Source organism: Psammomys obesus, unplaced genomic scaffold (genome assembly GCF_907164565.1).
Source record: "Psammomys obesus unplaced genomic scaffold, mPsaObe1.curated_primary_1811, whole genome shotgun sequence".
NCBI classification, from domain to species: domain Eukaryota; kingdom Metazoa; phylum Chordata; class Mammalia; order Rodentia; family Muridae; genus Psammomys; species Psammomys obesus.
In genome coordinates, this window is record NW_026596158.1 from 2,493,555 (window position 1) to 2,509,210 (window position 15,656).

A 15,656-nucleotide genomic window follows, 5' to 3' on the forward strand; every position below is an offset into this window, starting at 1 on the left:
CTAGTCTCCTCAGATCTAAGACGGGATAGGAACAGACAAACACAGGAACCAGGCGGAGCCCTGTGCTGGCCCCAGCTTCACCCCAAACAAGCTCCTCCTCCCCGTGCTGGGCTCCGAGCTGCACACACAACACCCACCTCCCTTAATTCCCACAGCCCCTGACAAGGTCCCACTGTAGCCAGCTGCAAACAGAAGTCAGGGCTGAGGCCCCACAGGAGGGAGTGACCAAAGCTGAGTCCTCCCTGACCTTCATGGAGTTTAGTTGTGTGGTTAACTGAGACCTCTGGCACAACTAGGTCCCAAACGATGTCTCTGTCTCTGGCCCCTCCCCCATTCTGTCTTTGTTCACACCCTCCTTGTCAGATTGTTGCCTCAGTTTAAAGGGGTAGGCACTAGTTTTTAACTTTTTTATTTGGGGTTCCTTAATGCCTCTGCCTGCCTTCCTTACCCTCCATACCCAGGTAGTAGAAAAAGGTTACAAGGGAAAGGGGATGCAGGCCTCTTTAGACTTAGTTCCGGTTGGCTAGGGTCATCAGGTTCTTTGGGAAAATGCCAATCTCAGTGATCAGGACATCTAGCAGTCCAGCAACAGCAAACAGCAATCGCTGCAGGACAAGCAAGCAGCCTTCTTCCTCCACTGTCCATCTCAAAGCCCTCTCTCTCTCTCTCTCTCTCTCTCTCTCTCTCTCGCTCTCTCGCTGGGCTCTGGCATTTACACTCTCCCAGAGTCCTCAGCATTAAACTATCTCCAGCTGGCAAAGACCAGCCCTCTCCGAGCTGCAGGAGGCAATTAGCAGCTGTGGGCACACTAAGGCAGCCCCGTTTCCCACGCGTGGATTGAAACAAAAGCCCATTTACATGACATGAAGAACCGAAACTTTCACTGCAAAAAAGATCAGACTTGCACACTGAAGTCCCATGGAGGGTTCCCCTGGCTTAGGCTGTGCTCCCCCTTCACCAGGGGCTACAGTCAGTGCTTCTGTAACCACGGAGGATAAACATGGGAAGGAAGTGTGTCTCCAAAGACAACAAATGGTTACTGGAAAAGAAAAGAAAAAGGGTATTGAGGAGGTCTGGAAAGCAGGAGCTTCTAGCATTAAGAGAGTACAAACTTGGGGCTGGTGAGATGGCTCGGTGATCAAGAGCAATGGCCATTCTTCCAGAGGACCTGGGTTCAACTCCCAGCAGCCACGTGGCAGTTCACAACTGTCTGTAATTCCAGTTTTAGGAGATCTGACACCCTCACACAGACATACATGGAGGCAAAACATCTATGCACAGAAAGTAGAATTTAAAAAGAGTGCAAACCAGTAGCCAAGCAATGTATCAGAGAATCTGCCTTTCTAAATTGTTTGTGTGTGCACACATGAATATGGACATCAAAGGACAAACTGCCTTAGTTAGTTCTCATCTTCTGTGTGGTTCCTAGGATTTGAACTCAGCTCCTCAGGCTAGTCACCTTGTTATCCTCTGAACCATCTTTCTTTTTTGAGACAAGGTCACTCTGTGTAGCTCAGGCCCACGGAGCTAGGAAGAGGTGAGACACGCGGCTGGGATATGAAAAGGACACAGGTTGGGCAGAACTCCACTTTCAAAACTCTGGCTTTTGAGAGGACACCAAGGGCAAGACTGACAGGGCCACCAGGTGGGAGGTGACCGTCAGCGGTTAGGGCACTGGCTGTGCAAACACAAGGCCCTGGCTTCATGCCAAGCCTCACACATGGAGCACACAGTAAGCCAGCGTGTGTTGTGGGAGAACACGCCTGTGAGGTGGAGGCGCAGGCAGAAGCTGCAGGCCATTATCCCTCACAGGACCAGACCGAGCTCTACGTCTCAGAAACAGTAAAAACTAAACCAACCAGGTTCACCCTGATGGACAAAACAGGCTGAGCGAGGAACAGGTAGCTAGCATCCCATGGGGAGGGGTGATGAGACTGAGATAGAAACCATATGTGACGGGTCACAGCCTCTTCCGGCTCACACCGAGCCTCAGCTGGGGCCCGCATGCCTCCCTTTTCTTCCCGCCTGCCTCTGGCATGGCAGCACATGCCTACAATCCCAGTTTAGAGGCTGAAGGAGCTCAACGCTGAGACCAGCCGAGGCTACATCATAGCAAGACCCCGTCTCAACCAGAAAGCAAAAAGACAGAAACAAAAACCCCAAGGACAGAAAAATATTAAGACAAGCAACAAGGATATGAACACACCTCACATTTATTCCCTTTATACAATAATCCCGAGGAACGTGAACCCTTGAGGGACTGCCTCTTAGAACCACTTAGAACCACGAGGGATCCTCCAGGGGTCGTTGGCTGATCAGCAGGGATGAGCTACGGTAACCTCCCTCGTTTGTCACGGTGAGTGGGACAACTGTTTTCTAAACTGGACTGCGAAGATTCTCACGGTTCATCCGGATATTTTATTAAACTTGCTCAGCGTGGTGGCTCACGCCTTGAACGCCAGCAACTGGGGGGCAGAGGCATGCGGATCTGTGAGTTCGAGGCCCTGCCTGGTCAACAAAGCGAGTCCAGCACAGCCAGGACTGTTACACAGAGAAACCCTGCGTTAGAAACAGCAAAGGGCGGGGGGTGGGTGGGTGAGTGTGTTCTCTGAAGTCGAGAGGGATGTCTCTGGGTGTCTGGGTCCCATTAGTCCGAGGGGAGGAGGAAGTTCGTTTGTACTCTTTGACTTTGGGTTGGTGCATCACGGCATACGCCTGTGCAGCCTGCCGGTGCCACAGGATGCCCGGAACCTTCTTGGTGAGGGAGTGTCTGGTCTCTCATCACGCGTCGAGACAATTCGGCTGTCTCTCCAGACATCTCCCCTTCCACGAGATGAGTTCCCGATCCTCCCCAAACTGTCAGGAGGGACCCTTCTCTGGGGTCTGTCTGTCACCGTCCATCGGATGGCGTCTCCCGTGCCCCCGTGTTTCCACAAGGGCTCTTTGGGCCATCGCTACCGTCCAGCACGGTTTCCTGGGCTGTCGCGTCGCGGGGTTCCTCCGTCGGGCCCTGAGGGCGCACGAAGATCCCCATGGCTGTGGCGTGGCCGGAACGCAGCAGCTGCAGCTGGCGCCGTCCCCGGCGGTACAGATACTCGATGCGCAGCACGTCGGAGCGCGGAAGGCTGGCGTGCTGCCGGAACTCGGCCCGCACCCGCGCCTCGGCGCCCGGCTTCCCGCGCCCGGCGCGCAGCAGCTCGCGGTACAGGCCCAGAACTTGCCTCTGCAGCCGGCTGAGCCGCCTCATGTCCACTGAGTCCCTGTCAGCAGGCCCAGACGGCGGAAGGACCGCCCCGACCCTCAGGACGGAGAAGCTAAAGGGCAGGGCAACGGCCGCGGCCGCCAGAAGTCCCGCCTCCTGGTAACCGGTGCCTCCGCATCCGATTGGCTGGAGCTGTATACGTCATAGAGGGGCGGAGTCTGATGTTCCGGTCCGCCCTAAGGGCTGTGCTTTAGGGGGACTACAGTTCTGGAGATTTGTGGACTTGAATTCGAGGAATGGGAAGGACCTAAGCAAATGCACTCTGGCTGGGAGTTGGAAGAGAGAGTGATGAGTCCTGGGAGGACGGAGAGTGAACGGTTCGAATCCGTGGGTCACCAAAGGGCGTAATGACATTGGACAGGGACAAGCGGTTTTTAAAAAGATTTATTATTTTAGGGGTTGGAAAGTGTACAAACTGACTACATGACTGCCCCATGGTATGGTTAACGGGAAGAGGTTTTTGTTTGTTTGTTTGTTTGTTTGTTTGTTTGTTTTTTGTACATGTGGGAGAGAAAATAGCCAGAGGCATCTAGGAGAGTCCAGAGGAGAAAGAGAAAGTAGACTGGTGTTAGCCCAGGCTGTCTGCGAGAGAGGAGAGAATACCAGGGGATACTGAATAGAGAAAACATGGAGAAGTAGGAGTAGAGTACAGAGAGAGAACAGTGAGAATAACACAGTTATAAGGAGAATAAGTAGTCAGGGGAGGGAAGCCAGCAAGCTGGAGGGAGTTTAGGGTAGAGTGTTAGGGTTCGTGATTCTTGGAAGAAAGACTCCTGACTCAGATGGTATGCAAAAACAGAGTGTTTACTCCGTTGACAACTCCAGCTGGAGTCGCCACCTTCACAAAACAGTGGCAACCTAGACCTGGACGCGCAGGCCTTATTTATAGATCCTCAGGGGAATTCCAGGGATGATTAGGTGACCTTTATTTTGAGTGGTGGGCAGCTAGCCAAGGTGTGGAGCCAATCGGAATTGATCAAGAGCTTAGGGACTTTCCAAAACAATCATGCAGTTAACTATCTCTGATGCAAGCCAGGTGTCAGGGCCGATGTTTGGCCAGCCCTGCTGAGTTGGTCTCAGCCCATACCTCAGGAATGGTCCTTTTGCAGGAAAGCATTGGTGTCAGGGGCCCCAAGTGGTGAGACTCATCCTCCAGGGCCAAGGTTAAAATATGTATTGGGCCTTCCCATCTAGGACCTGCACTTCCTCCGGTCCAAAATGTCTTTGGGCCCCCATTTGGCCAGGAGGTCATGACCCAGAAGGGGATAAGGGTATCCTGATGTGACCATAAATGAATGGTCTCATTCCCAAGTTCGCTGTCTTCAGGTAGACCATGGATAGGCCTTGGTGTCTGTGGCACCCTGAACTTGTCTTTTTTGTCTGAAAGGGGTCCCATTGATTGTTTTAGGACTGAATGTTGAGCTCCAGTGTCCACCAAGAAATCCACAGGCTTTCCTCCACCTTCAGGGCTGCCCAGGGCTGGTGGAAGGGGGCGTGAGCCCTGAGTCCTCAGGTCACTGAGTTCTTGTAGCTCCAGGACCTCTGACCTATTGGTCTGGGCTCTCTTGGGACATTCATTTTTTCCAATGCTCCTTTTCCTTGCACTCATAGCATTGATCTTTCTCAACGGGAGGCGGGAGCCTAGTCCCCCAACCCCTGGGGAGGAGCCCACTTACCTCCTTCTCTCCCTTAGGCCAGATTCCTCAGCTCCTTTGTGAGAGGTGGGTCACAACAGGCCGAAAACAGGATCTTTGCCAGCCCAGGGTTTTGTTTGTCCTCTGGAGTTTCCCTGTTGTAACCTTTTCTAGTATAGCAACCAACTCGGTTAACTGTTTACCTGTGAATCCATCTAGCCGTCAGAGCTTGTGTTGGAAGTCTGGGGCGGCGAGATTGACAAAGGCCATGTTGATAGCTGACTGGTTCTCCTGGCTTGTGGGTTGAAAGGAGTGTAGGTCCAGTAGGCATCCCTCAGCCTCTCCAGGAAGGGGCCTGGGCTCTCATCCTTACCCTGAACTATCTGAGTAACTCTAGATAAATCTGTAGTATACGGCAGATGATAATACAAATACCAGCTATTCCATTTTTACTTTTGTCAGTGCTGAAGATTAAATCCAGGACCTAGTCCTAGTTAGGGTCGCTACTGCTGTGATGAAGCACCACCACCAGAAGTGACTTGAGGAGGAAGGGGTTTGTTTTGTTTACGTATCCTGAATCACACAGTAGGGTGAGGGAAGCCAGGGCAGGAAGCATGAGGCAGGAGCTGATGCACAGGCCATGAAGGACTGCTGCTTACGGGCTTGCTCAGCTCTCTCTCTCTCTCTCTCTCTCTCTCTTCTTTTTTCTTTTTGTTTGCTTTTTAAGACAGGATTTCACTAGTCCACAGAGTGAGTTCCAGGACAGGCAGGGCTACACAGAGACACCCTGACTCAAAAGAAAAAGAAAATGCCCTGCAAAGCTGGAGGTAGTTGTTGGCCTCTGTGATCCCAGCACTGGGGAGGCAGAGGCAGGCGGATCTCTGTGAGTTCAAGGCCAGCCTGGTCTACAGAGCGAGTTCCAGGACAGCCAGAGCTGCACAGTGAGACTCTGGAAAAGCACCCGCCCCCCCCCCACAAAAAAAAAAAAAAAAAGAAAGAAAAAAAGAAAAAAAAAAAAAGTGCTATAAGCTTGCCTACAGCCCAGACTTATGAAGGCAATTTTCCAACTCAGATTCCCTCCTCTCAGATGACTCCAGCTTGGGTCAGGTTGACATAAAACAAAACTGAGAGAAAGAGTGAGAGGGAGGGAGAGAAAAGAATGAAAAGAAAAAAAGAAAAACCAAGCCGGTTGGTAGTAGTGCAGGCTTTTAATCACAGCACTCCTGGGGGCAGAAGCAGTTGGATCTCTTGAGTTTGAGGCCAGCCTGGTCTAACAAAGCATCCAGGGCTACACAGAGAAACGCTGTCTCGAAAAAAAACCAAAAACACCAAGCAAATAAAAGTTGACATAAAAAACTAGCCAGCACATCGCCACTCTGTGGGCCACCCTGAGACTCGGGCAGCCAGAACGGGCAGCTGTGCCTACGTTCACCTCTCAGCCCAGTCTCCGAAACTGCAGTCAGGTTCTGGGCACCAGACTGTGCTCAGCGGTAGGTAACCGCCCACACATCAGTAGCTACATTTAGCCGCAGTCCTGGACACAGGCGGTAGCACTCAGCCCCAAGCCCTGTCACACACACATCTGTCACACTCACAGCAGTAGCTGCCACTTGCGCCGTGCCCAGCGCAGCTCTTGCTCTGTGCTCCGGTGCTCTGGGAGCACAAGCTATACGAGCCATCTCAAGGCCGGGGTGGGCAGTAGAGTCACAGCCCCAGGGCGACTCGGAGATGGAAAGAAGAGATACAGACTCATGGACTAGAGAGCAGAGAGTTATAGGTGGAAAAGGAAGAGAGGTGTGGGTGTCGAGGACAACCTGGGGTAGGAGGGAAGAGACTAGAACACAAGAAATGGGGTCCCCAAAGCCTCAATGATGACACGCATGCCAGGTTGGCTCTTAGGTCAGGGAGGCCCAGTTGGGAAGCAAGGGGAAGTCCAGGAAGATGACGGAGGAACTGGGCCTGTCCATGGATCACTGAGGATCAAGGTGAGAAAGTGGCTTTGGGTAGCAATGGGGTGCTGGGGTCAGAAGGTGAGTCGGTGAGCAAATGGAAAATGCAGTGGGCAGGAAAGATGGGTCAAAGATAGTTCAGCCGGAGTACTCGTATCAAAAAGTTGAAGTCTGTGTCTGCACAGAGCTGGCAGGCCCAGAGAAAGAGGAACTGCAGGACCGTGGTCACCCACGCAGAGGGAGTTCGTGGAGGAAAGATTATCAGTCAGGAGCGGTCACCGGGCAGGGACAGAGAAGTGCAGGAAGGAGGCGTTAGGACACCAGGGGCTCCAGAATCCGTGGAGCCACACTGCCATACCCTGCTGCTTTTTGTCACTGTGACTGGCAAAGACGAACTCACTAATGTGTCAGCGTGCTTGGAGAGCTGGAGAGCTAAGCACGCCATCCTGGTCTCCATAGCTAGCCGAAGAGCAGCCTGGTCTACAAGAGGAATGCTGGGCCACTGAATCCCTGTCTCCAAACAACAGCAAGATGGGTGGTGGTGTGATCTGGAGGCAGAACACTTCTCTGGCGCAAGCAAGGCCCAATCTCCAGCACTGTGGGAGAGGCAGAGACTGAGCGTAAAGCTGGATGCAGTGACTCCGGCAGTAATTGCTCCCGAGCCCGAGGCAGGAGGTTGGAGATGGAGGACAGCCTGGGCAACACAGTGAGACCCAGTCTTAATTGGAAAAAGAAAAAACCAACAACACAAAACTAAGAGACATTAGAGGTTGGTAAAAGGAGACAGTCATTAAGGATCATAAAATGATTCCGTGGGAAGTTGGCCAGAGGCACCGTGGAAGCCATAAAGGATTCAGTTGGGGGATCAATGGTGCATTAATTGGATGGTCCATCCTACTGAGAGGTCAGCGGAAGCTAAATGAGTAAGGACAGAACAGTGGGGGGAGGGGCAGTTGCAAAGCAAGGGGAGGTGCCGGAAGATGACAATGGAACTGGTGGGCCTGTCCACGGATCACTGAGGATCAGGGTGAGAAAGTGGTTTTGGCAAGCAATGGGGTGCTGGGGTCGGAAGGTGAGTCAGAGGCAGAGTACTCATATCAAGCCCGGGGGAGGTCTGTCTATAGGACATTCAAAGCTGAGTGTGCTGGAGGTGGCTGTCTGTAATGTCTCACTCGGGAGGTGGAGACGGGGATCATGAGGTCAAGGTCATCCTCAGCTGCATAGTGAGCTCAAGGCCATCTTGAGATGCAGAAGACTGAGAAATCAAAACAAAGGAAAAACGGTAAGTGCAGAGCCAGCGGGGGGAGGAATCGGCAAACTCCTACAGGAAGGAGCACAGCAGCCATCAGAGAAGACAGTTTGTTACTGGAGTCCTAAGACAGAGCCCGATTCTGGAAAACCAACAAATCATATCTAAGGCAATACGGTGGCTCACACACAAAGGAGTTAGGGGCCAGCAGGCTTCCACTGTGAGCCCTACACCAGTGTGACTGCCTTAGTTACTGTTCTGCTGCTGTGAGGAGGCAGCGCACCCAAGGCAACTACAGCCTGATCCCAGCCCACTCCCTCCTTTCCTCCCAGCCCCACCCGCACGCCCCCTCCCGTCCACCATTCCTCCCTCTCCTTCTCAGAGGAAGGAAGGACCCTAACAGGTACCAAGGCACCCTGGCACCTCAAGCCAAAGCAGGACTAAGTGCTGCCACTGAGGCCAGACAAGGCAGCCCAGTTAGGGAAAAGGTATCCAAAGGCAGGCAACAGAGTCCCATTGTTAGGGGACCCACAGGAAGACCAAGCTGCATCTCTGCTACATCTGTGTAGGGGTCCAGGTCCAGCCCTACGTGCTTTTTGATTGGTGGTTCAATCGCAGTCAGTCTCTGTGGTGGAAGGCGATTTAAAAAGAAAGTATGCAGCCAGGCAATGGTGGCACCCTCCTTTAATCCCAGACCTTGGGAAGCAGAGGCAGGTGGGTCTCGAGTTCCAGGCCATCCTGGTCTACAGAGTGAGTTCCAGGACTGCCAGGGCTACACGGAGAAACCCTGACTCAAACAACAACTGTTATAGTCTGTTGTTTGAGACGAAGCTGCAGCTTCTTTGTATTCAGCTTCCATTTCGTTTCTAAGGTGAAATTAAGTTCTAAATATTAAACTTTTCAACCCTGCTTTCTGGAAGTGGCTGTTCATCGCTGGCACTAGCCGACCCCGCCACAGGGTAGAGCTGACCTTATGTTTTACTGTGACTCAGTCCTGTCATAACTCATACCTTTTTTCCACATACTTGGCTGCACTCTGGTTAGGATATTTTTTTAAAAAAGAGACAGGGTCTCACTATGTAGTCTCACCTGGCCAGGAGTCACTGTGCAGACCTTTAATGCCTGGTGCCCAAGGAGGCCAGAAAAGGGCATTGGATCCCATAAAACTGGAGTTAGAGGCAGTCGTGAGCTGGCCATGTGGGTGCTGGAAACCGCCCTGGGTCCCCTGTAAGAGTGTTAAAAGTGCTCATAAACACTGGGCTATTTCTCCTGGTTCCTCTCCTCAGGAAAGGAACTTTAATGAGTATAACTATACCTAGAAGACAAGGGGACCAGCACCCCGAGTCCTGCAGCAACAGTACTGAGTAGGGCAGGGACAGCAGGCGCGGGTGAGGCGCATGGCCGGCTAGTTACTATTGGTCAGCGTGTGGTCTGCAGGACTAGCCGGTCAGGCTTGCTCTTGTCCCTGATAAGAAGGTTGCCGCTGCCTGGAGGGTTCACCTCAACCTGTAATGTTAGGGTCCGAGAATCACTGAAGAAAGACCCCAGACTCAAGCAGCATGCGGAAGCAAGGAGTGTTTATTCTGCAGAAATTTACCAGCGTGCTGAGACCACCATTCTGTAGAATGGGACCACGAAGTGAGCAAGCAGGCTCAGTTTAACCGCAGTAGGGGGATTTTCAGAAGGAGCGAGGTAGCCTTTCGTTTGATTGGTTAGTAATGACTCAGGACGTATGTGGGGGATTTAGGATTGGCTAAACATTTAGGAACTTTCCAGAGTTGCTAAGGGCTTTTCCTCAGGTTTGCTGAATCATTATACTTAGCTCAAGCCCATGTGCTAACCTTTAAGCTGATTGGCTGCCTGTGAGCTGCAGTTTTCCCAGAAACTGTTTCTCTATGTTCCAAAAAAACAGAAACTTAGGCCTAGCTGAAAAATGAAGCCTGTCATGGAGTCAGATTAGCCAAACAGATTGGGGCCTCCTGGGTTTTTTGTTTTGTTTTGTTTTGTTTTTTGGTGTGTGTGTGTGTGTGTGTGTGTGTGTGGCTTTGGCATTATTAGATCTCTCAGAAACAGATCTGTTCCTCCTGGAACCAAAGAGGACTGAAGCTCAGCAAAAGAAAAAGACAAAATGGAGGCAGAGATGAAAGTTTTTGTCCTGTTTTAAACTACCCATTAGGCGTGAGCAGGCCCAAGCAAAGACTCATTGCTTTTTTATCAAAAGAAGGCTCCGATTTCCTAGGGCTGGGGCTCAGTGCCAGAGTGTGCTCTCGTATTCCATTCCCAGCACTCAAAAGACGGGGAAGGAGGCAGAGGGGAAAAGAAAATTGAAAAGCTTTTATTTTTGGTTGTGAGCCTGGCCTTTAACGGCTGAGCCATCGCTTGTTTGTTGTATGCACACCTTTAATTCCAGCATTCTGAAGGCAGAGGCAGGCAGATCTTGAGGTTGAGGCCAGCCTGGTCTACAGAGTGGGTCTCAGGACAGCCAGGGCTACGCAGAGAAACTCTGTCTTGGGCAAAACAAAAACAAAAAACCAAAAAAAAAAAAAAAAAAAAAAAAAAAAAAAAAAAAAAAAAAAAAAAACAAAAAAAAAAAAAAAAAAAAAAAAAAAAAATATCTTTCCCCCCCCCCCCCCATAGCCCAGGCTGGCCTCAAACTTGCTATGTATCTGAGGCTAGTCTTGAACTCCTTGATCCGCTTGCCTCCACCTTCCAAGTACAGGGACTGCAGACACACTACCAGGTCTGCCCTTGGCTCGCCTGGTCTCCATGCAGCCCAGGCTGGCCTCCAGCTGTGGCAGCTTGCCTGCTCTGCCCCTTGAGTGCTGAGGTCTATAGGCATCCATAGGCGCCATCATGCCAACCTACAGTCTTCGTTACACTTTGAAGTCCAGCAGGAAAGTGACTAAGAGGGCTATCGGAGGGAAAGAGGGGTCTCTGGGGAACCTGTTGGTGACTGTGTTTGTTTAAAGTGATGTTGTATTGTTTTTGTAAGAAAAGAGCTGAGAAGCAGACAGAATCAATAGGCTGTGCCTGCTTTATTGGAACATCAAGGGACCACAACCTTTCTGGGGATGAAGGGTGAGAGCATTTAGAGGGACTGAGGGACACACACTCACATGCATGAACACACACACACACACACACACGTGTGTGTGTATGTGTGGAGTGTGGTGGCTTGCAGGAAGTTGCAGCTATTTTTTGTGGGTTGATTGGGAACAGGATGGGCTGTTTTCAATACCCAGGCACATTGTTTCTGCAGAGAGAAGTATACAAGTTTTGTTTGTTTGGGTTTTTTTTTTGGTCCTGGGCTGACTACGTGGAGTGGACCAGGCTGGCCTCGAACTCATAGAGATCCGCCTGCCTCTGCCTCCCTGAGTGCTGGGATCACAGGCGTGAGCCACCAGGCCCAGCTGAGAGAAGTCTTTACGGCTAGGGCTACTGCCAATTCTTCGCGACCGGAGGCCATTACCCAGCTCTCTTGGGTAGTGTCCGCCTTTCATTCTCCGGTCCTCTGATAAATACTCTACAAATCCGAGACCCACTAAGCCACAGCCCCAACCCTGATCATCTCACTTTATTTTGAGATCCCGGGGGTGGCGCACGGGACCTTACGCTTGCGCGGCAACAGCACTGCAATCCTGTTTTCAGCACGATCTTGTACAGACCAGCCCGGCCTGGCCTTTTTGATCCTGCCTCTGTTTTGGAGTGATGGGGTGACAGGGTCCCATCACGCCTCGGGTTACTCACTTTCAGCCTTTGCGGTGATTCCAAGGCCATCAAGGTTCCAGGCAGGGATGCCCAAAGGCTGGATCCACGCTTGGCCAATCAGATTAGGCCTTCCTCCCGGGGCCATTATAATTGGCCAATGGCCGCAACCAATGGGAAGAGGCTGTCGGGCTTTGAAGCTGGGAGGATTGTCTCCGAAGCTGTCGGAGCCTTTGCTGCTACCACTAGGGGGAGGACTCCCCTCCGGAGAGAAGCCGACAGGCACAGAGGGAAGAGAGGAGACCCACAGGCAAGCGCCTTTCTCCTCTCCACCCACGCAAGCCTGAAGAAAGGAACACGCCGGACCCCTGTGGTCTTTGAAGTTACGTCTGCTCCCCGAGCCCTCACTCCCTCTCCTCGGACCCTCCACGCTGCCATTAAGTATCTCGCTCGGAGCTGCTGGACATCTTTGGGCAAGTCCCGTCCCCACGACTCCACCTCCGGCCAAGGTGGTTGGCTGGGTCAGGGTTCGACAGAAAGCGTGTGTGGAGATCATTACTCTGTGCGCAGGCATTTGAACCTAGATGTAAAAAAAGGCCCGGCTCTCCGGGCCGAGGAGGCTGCACGCCTGTAATCCCAGCACTCAGGGAGGCAGGGCAGAGGGATCTCTGTGAGTTCAAGGCCAGCCTGGTCTACTGAGTGAGTTTCAGGACAGCCAGGGCTACACAAAGAAACCCTGTCTCGAAAAACCCAAAACCAAAAAATACCCCTCCTCAAAAAACCCTCCAAACAACACACACGCGCACACACACACACACACACACACCACACACACACTCAGAAAAGGCAAGGAGAGGGAGCAGAAAATACTGCCCTCTCTCCATAAAGATAAGTGGGGACCGATAGATGGCTCAGCTGCTAAAGGAACTTGCTGCAAGCTGATGACCTTGAGTTTGAGCCCTGGGACACACGTGGTAAAAGAAAAGAACTGACTCTAATCTCTCTCTCTCTCTCTCACTCAATCACACACACACACACACACACACTCTCTCTCTCTCTCACTCATGCTGCACCCACAAATGTAATTTCTAAGAAAAGATAAGCCAAGGTGAGTCCAAGAACACAGGAGAAACTCGGAGGGAACAAGTGGAGAAACCAAGACTCAAAGGTGATGGAAATTTGTGAACTGTAATGTTCGCGCCCAGCTTCACGGTTTTCAGGCGTATGACAGTGGGCGCATTCTTTAACCATTTATGGCTCATCCTCCTTTCCTTCATAGAGTGCGCTTGCCTGATGGGGCTGTCGGGAGAATTAACCGAGGTAGATAGGGGACTGACTTGGTGATAAAGGTCAGCTAAGAGGCCAGAATATTGTTGACCTTTTATCTATTATTTATTTATTTATCTATCTATTTATTTATTTCAGGTGTAGTTCAGGCCGGCCTCGGGCTTGCACTTCTTCCGCCTCAGCCTCCTACATGGCTAGCATCATGCGTGAATGCCAGCACGCCAGGCTGGAACCAGTTGTTGAGATAAAGTCTCGCGTAGCTCAGGCTGCCCTCTCTCCCACTATGCTGCCAAGGCTGGCCTTGAACTTCCGTCCCTCCTGCCTCCCCTTCCCAAGCACTGGGATTACAATGGTGCACGACCACACTCAGCTCAGGCTGGAACTAATTTTACATCATATAACTGCATTTTAGCCAGGCAATCCTAACACTCGGGGGGCAGAGGCAAGGCGGATCTCTGAGTTTGAGGTCAGCCTGGTCTACAGGATGAGTTCCAGGCCAGCCAGGGCTACACAGTGAGACTTTGTCTCAAAAAAATCCTGTTCTGGCTGTAGCAGGAGGGATCAGAACCAGGTTGTCATCATTGGCGGTGGGATCTAAGGGAATACTTAGCTTCTAGGAGAGTAATTTTTTTTTTTAATGCATTTTCCCCTCAGTGGTTCTGTTTGGTTGTAGGTTTAGCACAGGGCCTCATGCATGCCAGCCAAGCGCTCTACCACTGAGCTACATCCCCAGCCGTGGAGCTGTGTGGAGCTGGACTGAGCTGCCTCGGGGCAGGTAGGACAGAGTCTGTGAGCCCAGCCCTGCAGCTGAATCTTCTGGAGAGCTCGTTGAAACCTAGGATTTCAAGGTGACTCAAGCCCTGGCCTTGCATCCTAGGTTCCAACGAGCTCTCCGGAAAGCACAAAGGCTTGCATTCCAATCCCCAGAGCCCTGGTGATCGACTGCAGCGTGGCAGTGTGGCCCATTGCTCCAGCGGTGAGCTGGGAGGTGGGATGGAGAGCCCCCGCAAGCTGGTGGGCCACACAGCCTCGTGTATGCAGCTTCCAACAGCAAAGAGGCCTTGTCTGAAATAAGGTGGAGGTTGTCCTTTGACCCTCACAGTACGCTATGGTGTTTATGCCTGCATTCACACATGAATGCACTCACGTGCAAACACACACACACACACACACACACACACACACACACACACACACACACCTAGAATGCTGGACCCCATTCTAAACTTTCTGAATCAGGATTCCCGAGGCACGGCAAAGCCTGCTCCTGCCACCCTCTGTCATGCTGTGGTCTCATGCTTCACCACCAACCTAGAGACTCGGCCCAAAGACGGTGATATTTGTGGTTTGGTTTGGCTTTGAGGCAAAGCCCTGGATTTGTTATGTAGCCTAAACTGGCTTCAAACCCACAATCCTCCTGCCTCTGCTTGGGTGCTGAGATAACAGGCATGCATTAGCATGTCCTGCAAAGTGTGTGTGGCGTGCTTTGGATCGTGTGCTTGTGCAAATGCACTCGTGTGCTTGCTGGCGGGGGAGAGAGCCTACAGCTGTGTGAGCCTCAGACAGCGCTCTGCTGAGCTGTAGCCTCGCTCTGAGTTTTGAGTACCTTTTTTTTTTAACAAGTCCCAGGTGCTGATGTTCCTGGGGCATTTTTTGAAAACTACTGTCTTAAAATAGCATCTGAGGCGAGCGACGCTTTGTAAGCATTCACCAAGAAACAGAATCCAGTTCCTTCTCCGGGGGCTGTGCGTGGGACTCCATCTTGCTCTATCCTGTCTACACTTAGGAGGTTCTCGTCCAGGACAGACCCAGGTCTCCTCCGGCCCCCCTGACTCTGCACACCTTTGAGGGGAGGCCTCACAGCAGAGCTGGACATCTGCCAAGGAGCTACCCTGGCACCAACCACTCGGAAGGCAGCCACAGGCTTCCTGGCAGATGCAGAGAGGACTCTGCAGTCTAGAGAGTGAGCCCGCTTTGGCCGTGCAGTGCCAGAAGCAGCTTCAGCAGCCAGTGTGTCCGGAGAGGTGCCAACGCTGCCCTGGGCCCTCTCAAGTGTCTGAAGTTGGTGAGCTCTGCTGTGCCTGCACCTGTGCTCTGGAAGGCCCCCGGAGGGTCTAACCTTGGGCAAGGATAGCGGGTGGCACAGGACTTTGGCTTCAGCCGTCGTGTGCCGTTGGCTGAATGTGGCGACTGATGTTACCTCGGAGGCCACGAGGAGGCCAGGGTGGGGCCCAGGCAGCGCAGCGCTTAGGTAGCCGACCCTCGTGACAGTGGGCAAAGGTGCCCTGCTCCCGGCCAGCAGGTGATGCCACACTCGTTCTGTCCGCACTGGGGGCGAGGGCCATAAGGAGGGTGGGCAGGTCTGGGAGAAAGAGGGTGTCCTGGCTGGTTTCACGTCACCTCGGCACAAGCTAGAGTCATCAGAGAGGAGACGCCTCAGTTAAGAAAATGTCTCCATAAAATCGGGTTATAGGCAAGCCTGTGGAGCATTTTCTTTTCTATTTTGTTTTTTCTTTTCCTTTCTCTTTCTTTCTTTCTTTCTTTCTTTCTTTCTTTCTTTCTTTCTTTCT

General features: G+C 52.0%; 1 protein-coding gene across 1 annotated transcript; it reads right to left on the reverse strand.

The window, feature by feature from the left end:
* Positions 1-2,197: 2,197 nt before the first annotated feature.
* On the reverse strand, positions 2,198-3,345 carry Sdhaf1 (succinate dehydrogenase complex assembly factor 1). The gene has a single exon (XM_055594924.1). The coding sequence runs from the start codon at positions 3,245-3,247 to the stop codon at positions 2,891-2,893; it is 357 nt and encodes a 118-aa protein (XP_055450899.1). The 5' UTR covers positions 3,248-3,345; the 3' UTR covers positions 2,198-2,890.
* Between the last annotated feature and the right edge of the window lie 12,311 nt (positions 3,346-15,656).